The sequence below is a fragment of the Scyliorhinus canicula genome, chromosome 4, assembly GCF_902713615.1.
Source record: "Scyliorhinus canicula chromosome 4, sScyCan1.1, whole genome shotgun sequence".
Lineage (NCBI taxonomy): Eukaryota > Metazoa > Chordata > Chondrichthyes > Carcharhiniformes > Scyliorhinidae > Scyliorhinus > Scyliorhinus canicula.
In genome coordinates this window covers 174,304,822-174,317,779 of record NC_052149.1, presented here as the reverse complement: position 1 = coordinate 174,317,779, position 12,958 = coordinate 174,304,822, and the positions used below count along the sequence as shown (strand labels likewise).

The 12,958-nt window shown below is 47.7% G+C and overlaps 1 protein-coding gene across 3 annotated transcripts in view; it reads left to right on the top strand.

The window, feature by feature from the left end:
* The window catches only part of LOC119965175 (peroxisome proliferator-activated receptor gamma coactivator 1-alpha-like), a 169,517-nt gene that overhangs the window by 11,632 nt on the left and 144,927 nt on the right, over positions 1–12,958 (top strand). For 2 of the 3 annotated variants that reach the window (XM_038795573.1, XM_038795571.1), the window contains exon 1: positions 2,964–3,149. The exons of the other annotated variant lie outside the window; for it this stretch is intronic. In XM_038795573.1, the coding sequence (XP_038651501.1) occupies positions 2,979–3,149 (171 nt within the window). In that variant the 5' untranslated portion in view covers positions 2,964–2,978. Of the gene's footprint in view, positions 1–2,963; positions 3,150–12,958 lie in introns of those variants that run through there. 3 annotated transcript variants of the gene reach the window in all.

The window sequence follows — 12,958 nt, the reverse complement described above, 5'->3', positions numbered from 1 at the left end:
AGGTCTTACTTTCCTTGAACTCCCTGTGGGGTAGCGCTGTGCAATTCCTATGCTCTGTACCTCTGCCAAATAGGCTAGCTATGAGCAGGAAGTCAGAGTGAAGGAATATTTGACTCTAACCATTCAGCAATATACTACAACTCAAGATTGCCATATTTCAAATTGTGTTCTTGACACCATTTCTTACTGAATATTTCAAACAAAACCATGACTTCAGCAATAATTTTGAAACCTGTTATTGGGTATCTAAACCTATGTACTGAGTTGCATGTTCAATGTCATTTTCGACAGCTTCTTCAGAATCCTTTCTTGACATGAGTTTTTTTTTAAAAGTGCTGTTTCTTTCAAAGGTGTAAACTTCCGAACCAAGGATGCATGCTCCATCTTATGCATAATTAGAACAGCACCTGTACTGTCTAGGAAGCCAATGCTATAATACATTGATGTTGGACATCTAAAATAGTTGAAATTTTCCGCATTAAAGTGAGCACTGTGAAATGATAAACTGTCAGTTGATGATGGTGGGACCCACCTTCATAAGACAAGACTTGACAATGTACGTGGACCTGCCAACACATTGTCAACACAAGTGAAATATAAATTGTGGATTTGAGCCCACTCAGATTTGCACAATTCATCTGTTTCCATCTATGAAATGAAATGAAAATCGCTTATTGTCACGAGTAGGCTTCAATTAAGTTACTGTGAAAAGCCCCTAGTCGCCACATTCCGGCGCCTGTCCGGGGAGGCTGGTACAGGAATCGAATCGTGCTGCTGGCCTGCTTGGTCTGCTTTAAAAGCCAGCGATTTAGCCTGGTGAGCTAAACCAGCCCCTCTATGTGCCAATAGTGCCTACACTTGAAAACAATTTATTATATTTGACGCAGTTTTGGGGTGTAGACACAATACATGGCTATACAAATGCATACTCTTCCGTTTTTCTTCTTTTTTTAAAACAAATTCCAATCAACGGGCAATTTAGTGTGATCAATCCACTTCACTGCACAACTGTGGGTTGAGGGGGCACGGTGGTGCAGTAGTTGGCACTGCTACTTACGGCGCTGGGGACCCAGGTTCGATCCCGGCCCCGAGTCACTGTCCGAGTGGAATTTGCACATTCTCCCTGTGTCTGCGTGGGTTTCACTCCCACGACCCAAAGATGTGCAGGGTCGGTGGATTGGCCACGCTAAATTGCCACTTAATTGGAAAAAAATAATTGGGTACTCTAAATTTATTTTTTTAAAACTTTGGGTTGTGGGGATGGGACCCTCGCAGACACGGGGAGAATGTGCAAATTGCACACGAACATAACCTGGGGCCTGGATCGAACCCTGGTCGTCGGCTTCGTGAAACAGCAGTGCTAACCACTGCGCCACCATGACACTCCTTTCATTTTATTCTTGGGATTTCTTTCTAATGAAAGGTTAGCTGTAGCCACAAATGTTTCATTGTATCTGGAGCAGACTGGTTATAACTGTCATTAACAGACTTTCATTAACAGAGCATTACATTGTCGCATAGTTAATGAAAGGTATGCTTTCATCGTACTGATCATACTGTGAAAATCTGTTGTGTCATTTTTCCATGAAGTAGTGTTTCCTCTCTACAAAATGACCTCCCTTATGGTGGATGTGTTGTAATATCAGAATGGACAGCGGCTACTTTTGTTTCTCCTGTTCCACTAAATGTCTGGTAAGTGTTTTGACTGCCATCTCCCCAGGAGATCGGATTCTTCCTCACAATGTATGTATCAATATGCTTTTAATGTTTTCACTTTACTTCTATTCTCTCTTGAAAGGGTCTAATCATGATTGGATGGTGCAGGTTTCTCTGACCTGCTACCTCCCTTTCTTCCTTTAAGGCCCTCAAAACATATCATTGCACATTTTCCTAATATCTTCTTGTGTGGTTCGATGCCAAATCTTGTTTGATAATGCTCCTTTGAAGTGCCTTTGGACGTTTTACTATGTTTAAGATGTTGCGTTGATCCAAGTTGTTGCTCCACCACTGACCACTTTCAGATCTGAAAATACCATGGTGTTGATTGTGCTATTTGGGTGTCATGCTAGCACAGTTGTGTCACATCTCCAGGGTCCAAGGTTCGATTCCCGGCTTGGGTCACTGTCTGTGCGGAGTCTGCACGTTCTCCCTGTGTCTGCATGGGTTTCCTCCGGGTGTTCCGGTTTCCTCCCACAGTCCAAAGATGTGCAGGTCAGGTAATAATAATAGCTTATTGTCACAAGTAGGCTTCAATGAAGTTACTGTGAAAAGCCCCTAGTCGCCACATCCGGCGCCTGTTCGGGGAGGCCGGTACGGGAATTGAACCCGTGCTGCTGGCATTGTTCTGCATTACAAGCCAGCTGTTTAGCCCAATGTGCTAAGACAGCCCCTGATTGGATTGGGCATGCAAAATTGTCCTTGGATTAGGTGGAGTTATTGGATTACGGGGATGGGGTGGTAGTGTGGGCTTAAGTTGATGCTCTTTCCAAGAGCCGATGCAGACTCAATGGGCCGAGTGGCCTCCTTCTGCACTGTAAACTCTTTGATCTATGATTTAACTATAGGATCACAGCTAAAACTAATCCTGTCCTCATTTGAAGTTCGTAAAAGCACCAGCAAGGGCCTTTATATAACAATCATAAATGGAAATCCTGACCCTTTCACACCTGGCCCAGGAAATATATGTTGGTGAAATGATCTAATTTGGCATTGATGCGAATTAAACCTGTGTTTTTCCTTTCTATTACCCAGCACCAAACAATGGCATGTTTGAAAATAGCTGTTAAAGAAGTTCTCTTAATTTAACATTTTTGTTCCATCAGGGAAGGGGAAATATTATAACTAAAAGCTCTTCATGCCGTTATTTTTGATTACCACAATTTGATTCTATGGCAGTTTTTAAATGTCTTTTTTAATGGAAAACTGCGGGATGAAACATTCCTTATTTCTGAAGTCAGTATGAAGGACTCCCAGGTCAGATGAAGCACAGCCAAATGTTTTTATTCATTAATGGGATGTGGGCATCAGTGGCAGGAACTGCTTTTATTGCCCAATGTCTGCACAACTGGGTGGCTTGCCAAGTCATTCAGAGGGCAGTTAAGAACCAACCACATCGCTCTCGGTCTGGAATCACAAAGAGATCAGACCAGGTAAGGTTGGTTGATTTCCTTCCCTAAAGGATACGAGTAAATCAGATAGATTTTTATGCCCATATGGTCATTTCATGGTTAACATTATTTATGCTTGCTTTTGATTCAAGATTTATTTAATTAATTGAATTTTAATTTCCCAGCTGCCGTGGTGGAATTCAAACTTGTGTCTCTGGATTGTTAGTCCAGTTAGATAACCATTATGCTCCCATAATTCTGAGCAATGCTTCCAAACTCAGAAAAGCACTTGCTACTGTAGTATTGTTGCATTGCCCTCAAGTGTCCTTTGGGCTGCCTGAGTGACATTATTACTAAGAGCCAAGTTAGTGGTGATTTATGACTAGATCCATGCCAACTGGCAACTAGATTAAGATTGCCAATACTCGGGACTTCCGGTGGCGGCGATGTCCGAGTGAGCCGCACATTCGGCAGGCTCTCACTCCGGCGGGTGTTTAGGGGCTGATCCCCTGCGAGAGCGGGACCACGGACCTGAAGGAAGGCGGCAGCGAAAGTGCTGAGGAGCGGGCTGCGGCACATGGAACAGCGCGAGTCCAGGAGGCAGAAGAAAAGAGAGAAAAAGGGACAGAGACAAGGACCTGAAGAAACTTACCTGGAACCTAAGATGGCGGACACACGGACCCCGGACTTAGCAATCCAGCAGGCGCTGGATAACATGCTCCAGGTAGTGAAGTCCAGTTTTGAAGCGCAGAAGCGGGACAGTTTGGACCCAATCCAGAAAGCTGAACCAGAGGCTGAATGCGCAAGATGTTAAAGTTAAGGAGCTGGGAGAGGCGGTGGAGGAGCAGGCGGATGCGCAGACGGTTGCGGCGCTAGAAGTTGACGGGCTGAATGAGCGGCAGAGAAGACTGCTAGACAGAGTGGAGGAGCTGGAGGAACGCAGGAACAACCTGAGGATGGTCGGCCTCCCGGAGGGGGCTGAGTGAGCTGATGCCGCAGCGTTTGTAGCAGACCTATTGATGCAGCTGATGGGGGCCGAAGCCTTTCCGCAACCGCCGGAGCTGGAGGGGGCATACAGAGTGCAGGCGAGGCAGGGGCGGCCGGGCGGACCCCCCCCGCCCGATGGTGATTAGGTTCCACAGGTTCGTGGACAAGGAGCGGGTGCTGCGGTGGGCAAAGAGCGCCAGGAGCAGCGCGTGGAACAACAGTGTCCTCCGCATTTAACAGGACCTAAGCCAGGAGGTGGCTCGGCGGCGAGCAGCCTTTAAGAATGTCAAGGAGGTGCTGTTCAAGAAACACGTGAAGTTTGGTCTGCTGTTCCCGGCTCGTTTATGGGTCACGCACCAGGATCAACACCACTGCTTCTCCGAGCCTGATGAAGCGATGGACTTTGCGAGGATCAGGGGCTGGTCCCGAAAAGAGGCCCCACGGACGTGAATTAGGGCCCGAGGACTACCGTAGGAAGGTACGCCAAATGGGCCTGGACTGCTGTTCAACGGTTTGCTGGGTCAAAGGTGCCAAGCGGAACATTTGGGACTCTCCTTTGTTCATGGACATTAGTTTGGGGTTTTTTTTTCTCTCTAATGTTTTTGTTTTTTCCTCTTTTTTTCTGTTTTTTTTCCTTTTTGGGCGGATTTGTACTTTTTGTGCAGCTCGCGGAGGACACTGGAGCCGGCACGGTAATGAAGGGGGGCCGGTCAGCAAGGGGGGCCAAGGACGTGGGTTGGGGTTTTTTTTTGTTTTGTTGATGTCCATGCCTTCCTGTGCCAGTGAGTTTGCTCCAGTGGGTTGGAGAGGGGGATGGGGCGCCGGGGAGTGGGGAGGAGGACGGGGAAACAATGGGAATGAGACAGGAAGGCGCCGGAGTGTTGAGTCACTGGGCTAGCAGATTGGCTAGTCAAGGGAGTCAGGTTGGGGGGGGAGATCACAGCCAGTGGATGGCAGGGGTGGGGGTATCGGGGGATGTTGTTAGGGGGGCGGGGGTTGTTCTGCTCACGCCGGGGGCCGGCCCGAGAAAGGCTATGGCTGACCAGCGTTGGGGGGGGGGGTGGGTGGGTGGGTTGTGCCTCCCGACCAGGCTGATCACCTGGAACGTCAGGGGACTGAATGGGCCGGTTAAGAGGGCGCGGGTGTTCGCGCACTTGCGGGCTCTGAGGGCGGACGTAATTATGTTGCAGGAGACACATCTGAAAGTGTCTGACCAGACCAGGCTCAGGAAGGGCTGGATTAGCCAGGTCTTCCACTCGGACTTGGACTCGAAGTCCAGGGGGGTGGCAATCATGATCAACAAGCGGGTGCAATTTGAGGCGGAGGGCATAGCCGCAGACAGGGGGGGCAGATACCTGATGGTACGGGGCAGACTGGAAGGGAGAAGAGTGGTGCTAGTGAATATATATGCCTCGAACTGGGATGACGTGGATTTCATTAAAAGAGTGCTGGGGAAGATCCCGGAACTGGACTCTTGCAGGCTAATAATTGGGGGGGGGGGGACTTTAACATGGTCCTTGACCCGGCTTTGGATCGGTCGTGTCCCAGAACGGGTAGACTCCCAGCAATGGCAAGGGAGCTGAAAGGGTTTATGGAGCAAATAGGGGCAGCAGACACCTGGAGAGCCAGACAGCCAACAGGAAGGGGCAACTCGTTTTACTCGCACGTCCATAAAGTATATTCTAGGATAGATTTCTTTGTACTAAGCAGGGATTGTATAGGGGAGGTAAAGAACACGGAATATTCGGCAATTACTATCTCAGACCATGCCCTGCATTGGGTAGACCTGCAGATCGGGGGGGGCGAGCTACCAACGCCCGCAATGGAGGCTAGACATGGGACTGCTGTCGGAGGAGGGGATCTGTGAGAGGCTTCGGAGGTGTATGCAAAATTACCTGCAGGTGAATGACACAGGGGAGGTCTCGGCGGCGACCCTGTGGGAGGCGCTAAAGGCAGTAGTGCGGGGGGGAGCTGATTTCAATTGGGGCCCACAGAGCCAAGGCAGACAGGGCAGAGATGGATAGATTGGTCAGGGAAATGGGTTGGATAGATGAAGAGCACGCGGAGTCCCCAGGGGAGGTTTCACTCGGGGAGAGGCAGAGACTACAGGCGGAACTGGGGGCGCTAGCCACGAGTAGGGCTGTGGAACAGCTTAGGAAGGCGAGGGGCGTGGTGTACGAGCATGGGGAAAAGGCTAGCAGACTGCTATTGCAGCAACTCTGGAGGAGGGAGGCGGCCAGGGAAGTAAGTAGAGTGATAGATGGGGGGGGCACAAAGTGGAGGACCCGGCAGGATTGAATAAGGTATTCCGGGACTTCTATCGCAAGCTGTATACTTCGGAGCCGCCGGAAGAACCGGAGGAGATGAAAAGGTTTCTGGATGGGTTAACATTCCCAACAGTAGGTGGGGGACGAGTGGATGAGCTGGGGGCCACAATTAGAGTGGAGGAGATATTGGGGGGCCTAAAGGCCATGCAGTCGGGGAAAGCCCTGGGGCCGGATGGATACCCAGTAGGAAGTTTTCTGAGCTGGTGGGCCTGGTCTTGGCGAGGGTTTTCAATGAGGCAAGGGACAGAGGGACCCTGCCGCCGACAATGTCTCAAGCCACTATATCACTGATATTGAAGCGGGGTAAAGACCTGGAGGCGTGCGGGTCCTACAGGCCAATCTCCTTGATTAATGTTGACGCCAAGCTCCTGGCAAAGGTACTGGCGGTTAGACTGGAGGACTGCGAACCGGAGGTGATTGGGGAGGACCAAACTGGGTTCGTGAAAGGTAGGCAGCTGGCGGCCAACTTGAGAAGATTACTTAATGTGATAATGATGCCCCCGGCAGGCAGAGAGGTGGAGGTAGTGGTGGCGATGGACGCCGAGAAGGCCTTTGACCGGGTGGAGTGGGACTATCTATGGGAGGTGCTCGGACGGTTTGGGTTCGGGGAGGGACTGGTGGATTGGATCAAATTATTATACCAGGCCCCGAAGGCCAGCGTCAGGACTAACAGAGAAGTGTCGGAGTACTTTAGGCTGTACCGAGGGACCAGACAGGGCTGCCCGCTTTCCACGCTGCTGTTTGCGCTGGCCATAGAGTCGCTGGCGATTGCGCTGAGAGCCGCAGAGGGATGGAAGGGGATGGTGAGGGGCGGGGTAGAACATAGGGTCTCTCTTCACGCAGACGACCTGCTGCTGTACGTGTTGGACCCAGTGGCCGGGATGGGAAGTATACTGGGAATGTTGAGGAAGTTCGGCCAGTTTTCAGGATACAAATTAAATACTGTAGCCATCGAAGTTGGCCACTCCCTCAATACAAAATTGAGGAACGCAAAGCTTGCAGGTTAAAATGGACAATGTTTGCAGCACAAGCAGGCTGCACCAAGCTACCAATGAGGCAATCTCCGGGATAGTTAACATAGCAATGGAACGATCCCAGGGACAATGGACACAAATAGAGAAGTGATTGCAACAGTGTATGGGAAACCAGACACCCCGGCACCTGCGGGGTTCGAAAACAAAGCACCTGAAGGCCCACCCAGTAGCCGAGAGACAGCCTCAGTATTGGGGGGATTCAAACAAATCGATTGGGAAGAGACCCAATCGATACCCAGCAGGTAAAGGGTCCGCCCAAAAGGGCGCGAAGCCCTAGGACCCATAAAAGACAGGTCCCACACTTAGTTTGTTCTTCTTGACCAGCCCTCCTCTCTGGACCAGCACCTCGACCAGCTTTTGCCAAAGAAGACCTTGACCGAGAGAGAGGAGAGGTTTGGGACAGCAGCCGCCAGCAAGTAAGTGTCTCACAACGATCGCTACCAGAGATAGACACTCCTGACCCCTTTTTAAACCGTACCAACCTGAAGTCTGCGGACCAGTGCAGAGCAAGAGGCCTTGTCCCCTGATCTGGCAGTTCCCTTTGAGATAAGTATTGGTTTATTTAGTGGTAGGAATAGTTTAATCATCTTAGCGTGTGCATGGGTAGTATTATAATAAACTCCGTTGTTTGAACTTACTAATTGGTGTATGGTTTATTGCTTTGAACTTGACCTTGAAACTTGTGGTGGTATCTTTACGATACCTGGCGACTCCAGAGCTAAGTAACGAAACAGAGCCAAATTGAGTGTTAAGCACACTCACCCAGAATGAGCAACAATACGGCCAAGAGTGAAATGTTTGTGGTACAGGCAAGGGGCCAGGAGAACAGATTGAGAGGGCTACCGTTTAGGCTGGTTGAGGAACATTTCCGGTATTTGGGAATCCAGGTGGCACTAGACTGGGGCAAGCTGCACAAGTTAAATTTGGCCAGGGTGGTGGAGCAAATGAAGGGAGAGTTTCGAAGATAAAATGCACTCCCGCTGTCGCTGGCAGGGAGGGTGCAGACTGTAAAGATAACAATCCTCCCTAGATTTCTGTTTGTTTTTCAGTGCCTCCCGATCTTTGTCCCACAGTCTTTCTTCAAAAGAGTTAACAGGATGATCATGAGCTTTGTCTGGGCGGGAAAATCCCCGGGGGTGAAGAAGGCGATGCTGGAGAGGAACCGTAGCGAGGGAGGGCTGGCTTTGCCGAGTTTGATTAATTATTACTGGGCGGCCAACATCGCTATGATAAGGAAGTGGATGGTGGGTACGGGGTCTATCTGGGAGCGGGTGGAGGCGGCATCATGCAGGGGCTCCAGCTTGGCAGCCCTGGTCACGGCTCCTCTACCGCTGCCGCCGGCCAGGTACTCCACCAGCCCGGTAGTGGTGGCAACCCTGCGGATATGGGGCCAGTGGAGGAGGCATGTAGGGGAGACGGGGGCGTCGGTTTGGGCGCCAATCTGCGACAACCATCGGTTTGCCCCCGGGAGTATGGATGGGGGGGTTTCGAGCATGGCGACGGGCGGGGGTGGGAACGGTGGGCGATATGTTCCTGGAAGGGAGATTTGCGAGTTTGAGGAGCTTGGAGGAGAAATTTGGGCTGGTAAGGGGAAATGATTTTAGGTACCTACAGTTGCGGGACTTTGTTTGTAGACAGGTCCCATCTTTCCCACGCCTCCCGCCAATGGGGATCCAAGACAGAATAGTCTCTAGGGGGGAAGAAGGGGAGGGTAGAGTCTCTGATATTTAGAAGGTGCTCATGAGGGAGGAAGGGTCCCAGACGGAGGAACTGAAACTTAAATGGGAGGAGGAGCTAGGTGGGGAAATGGAGGACGGGCTGTGGGCAGAGGCCCTGAATGGGGTAAATTCGACCGCGACATGTGCCAGGCTCAGGCTGATTCAATTTAAGGTCGTTCACCGGGCCCACATGACGGAGGCTCGGATGAGCAAATTCTTTGGGATAGAGGACAAATGCGCTTGGTGCGCGGGAGTACCAGTGAACCATGTTCACGTGTTTTGGGCATGCCCTAAGCTTAGGGGGTACTGGGAGGGATTTGCGGACGTCATGTCCCGGGTGCTAAAAACAAGGTCGGCGATGGGTCCAGGGGTGGCAATTTGTGGGGTTTCGGAAGACCCGGGAGTCCAGGGGGAGAAAGAGGCCGATGTTTTGGCCTTTGCTTCCTGATAGCCCGGCGACGAATACTATTGGCGTGGAGGGACTCAAAACCCCCGAAGACTGAGTTGTGGCTTGCGGACATGTCGAGTTTCCTGGGTATGGAAAAAATTAAGTTCGCCTTGAGGGGATCTGTACAGGGGTTCGCCCGGAGGTGGCAACCATTTATTGACTTCTTTGCGGGAGAGTGAGCGTCAGCAGGGGGGGGGGGGGGGAGTAGAGTAGAGTAGGAGGGATAAAATGGCGGGTAGTACCGGTGGGAGAGGAGCGGGCTTGTGCTGTATGTTATGATTGAAGTATTGAATGTACGTGGATGTTTGCACATTTTTTGCTTTCTTTCTGTTGATGTCTGTAACTGTTTACAAAGCCAAAAACTACCTCAATAAAATTGTTTATTTAAAAAAAAAAGATTGCCAAAACTCATTACACATATGACTCTCTATTGCCAACAGACAGAGAACTGTTATCTTGGTATTTGCCCTGGCATCTAATCTATTTGTCCACTTTTATTTTGTTTAGCAAAAATGGGTCAGCATCTCGGGTGATATTATTCCCACAACTATCTCCTAAAAATGCCACACACCTTTCTCTTTCTGTTTGATGTTTACATTCCCCCCCCCCCCCCCCCCCCCCCCCCCCCCCAAACTCATTTTCAGGTCTCATTTCTCATGTTGAAAGCTTCTAAACCTACAGCAGATAATATTTATTAATTAATTGTAGTATGCTAGTCATTTGGGTGGTGACAAATTTTCTCCCCATGTATGGAGAAACGTCTTACATTTTTACTCTGTGCCCCTTTCAATCACTTTGTCAGGGACTTGCTACAAAGGAGGAAATGGGCATAAACCTGCATCAAACCTATAATTATGCATACCAAGTAATTTTATCATGCACTATTACTTGGAAACAGCAGTAACTTAATAAGCCACTGAAGCCTGTTTCACCATTCAGTGAGATCATGGCTGACCTGTGCCTTAACTCCACTTCTCAACTTTGATCCATATCCCTTGATACCATCACCTAAGAAAAATCAGTCAATCTCAATCTTAAAATTTTAAAATGACCCAGCAATGGCAGCCTTTTGGGGAGAAAATTCCACATTCCCGTTATTTTTTGTGTTTAAAAAAACAAGTGCTCTCTGATTTCACTCCTGCATGGCCTTTCCCTAGTTGCTTCAATGTCATTTGCTGAAAGCAGTATCTGTCGAGATTGTGCCATTCGGACATTTTCATCTCTTCAATGCTGACGATAACGGCTGCGCTAAAATTTGTGCATTTTATGTTTTGAGAGGAAATATACTGATCTGGTGTACTTGCATACCAAGAATGTTGTAATGCTGCATGAACAACTGGTGATGGGATCTTAGATTACTACATTTTAGTAACTTGTGTAGGCTGCAGCATCACCACCATCAAGATCTATATAAATGTCTTGAACATTGAAGGATTAGTTCATTGGCATTTGCATTCGCTTGATCCTGATTTTCTTTTAACACAAAATATAATTTATTTTATGTATCTATAATATTTAAATGGTGGCATAGTGGTAGAGTCACTGGGCTAGTAATCCAGAGGCTCAGGCTACTACTCTGATGACGTGGCTCAAATTGCACCATGGTGGAATTTGAATTCAATTAATATATCTGTAATTATAAAGCTAGTCGTGAAACTATCATGTAAATTATCATCTAATTTCCTATGTTAGGGAAGGAAATCTGCCATTCTTACACAGTCTGGCCCACTTGTGACTCCAGATCCACAGAAAAGTGGTTGACACTTAACTGCCCTCTGAAATGTTCAGTTCAATTAGGGATGGATAACAAATGCTTTCTTTGCCAGCGATGCCCACATCTCACGAAAGAATAAAGGCTAAAAACCCTGAAAGATTTAGTTTGGAGGAGAAGGAAAGAAAGAGAATATGTTTTTCCTGAGCGATATTCTTGGGAGTGGGGTATTGAATGATTTCTACAAGAGGCTTTATTTGAGAAAGATCTTTTTCCCACGGGAACATTTAACTGGGGAGGTGATTGTCCTGTATGTGTATAAACCATGTACTATAATGGGATGTAAACGGGATATATGCATCTGTTCGGGGAGGAAAACTTATGGAAACCATTCACAATATATCATTGATTACCGGATGTTGTAATTTACCAGCTATTTAATCAGTGTAATATTTTCATGTAGTACTGTGGATGGAGCCATTGCAAGTAGTTTCAAATTGCATTTACCCATCTGCAGTATTTGGATAAACATTCGATAATTCAGTTTAATAACATTGTAATCTTTGATCTGTTTATATGGTATGTTACATTTTATGACCTATTTCCTTACATATTTCATATTTTGAGACCGATACTTAATTGATGTAACTATACAAATGAAATGCAGATTATGGATCGACTGAGATGTGATTTGTTTTAGCTGACAATACTGGGTGCTGGTGTAAGAGTATTTACACAATTAAAGAGATTAACCAAGATAATTTTTAGGGATGGCTCTGTAATTCATCCTAATGTCAAATAAATTAAACGTAAGGTGCGGAAGGAAAGTGGTTTCAGAATTGGTTCGCTAACGCCAGGTTACTGTGTTGCTGAAAGTCTCTCAGCTGTGTGTTGGAAAGCTAATCTTGGAGAGAAGGTATCACCTGGTTACTGTTTAATTCTTAAATTGAATTTGTAACTTCCTAAATTCTGTTTCACCATCACAGTTGATATAATGGAGCTTTAAGCTCACATGATTATCTCTGAGCTAAATTGCCTCCAGCTTGCTATGCTTGACCTAAGATGGTGTCTTTCCCCACTGCTCTGGAGACTGAGGAATAATTTTTTTGAAACCAAGATAGTTAGAGATTCTACTGGTGCACAACAGCAGCTTTACCTGAGCAGAAAGGCCCCCCAGGCTTTGCCAATTACATCTGATCCAATGAGTTAATTTTATTATGGTTCAAAACTTTTTTTTATTGAAGTTAGAATGCATTAGTAGGAACTATAATGTACACTGGAGGTACTTGTGGAAAACGTTTGATCATCAATAGTGCTGTTCGCCAGCAGTTCGGACAAAGCAAAATCTCTAAAAGAGCAAATGAAGGAATGAAGAGATAATCTGCTTCTGGAGATTTATTTGAAGATGCAGTGTCGGCCAAGGCACTGGGAACACTTTCAGCTCTTCAAATATTTCCATGGGACCTTTTATGTGTACTTGATTAGGCAGACAAGGCCACATCTTAACTATTTTATAGATAGTACCTCTGAGATTGCAACACTTCTTCAACACTGTACTGAAATGTCAGCCTAGTTTGTGTTCAAGCCTTCTTGCTCGGAGGCTAGATGACTATCAACTGAGTCACG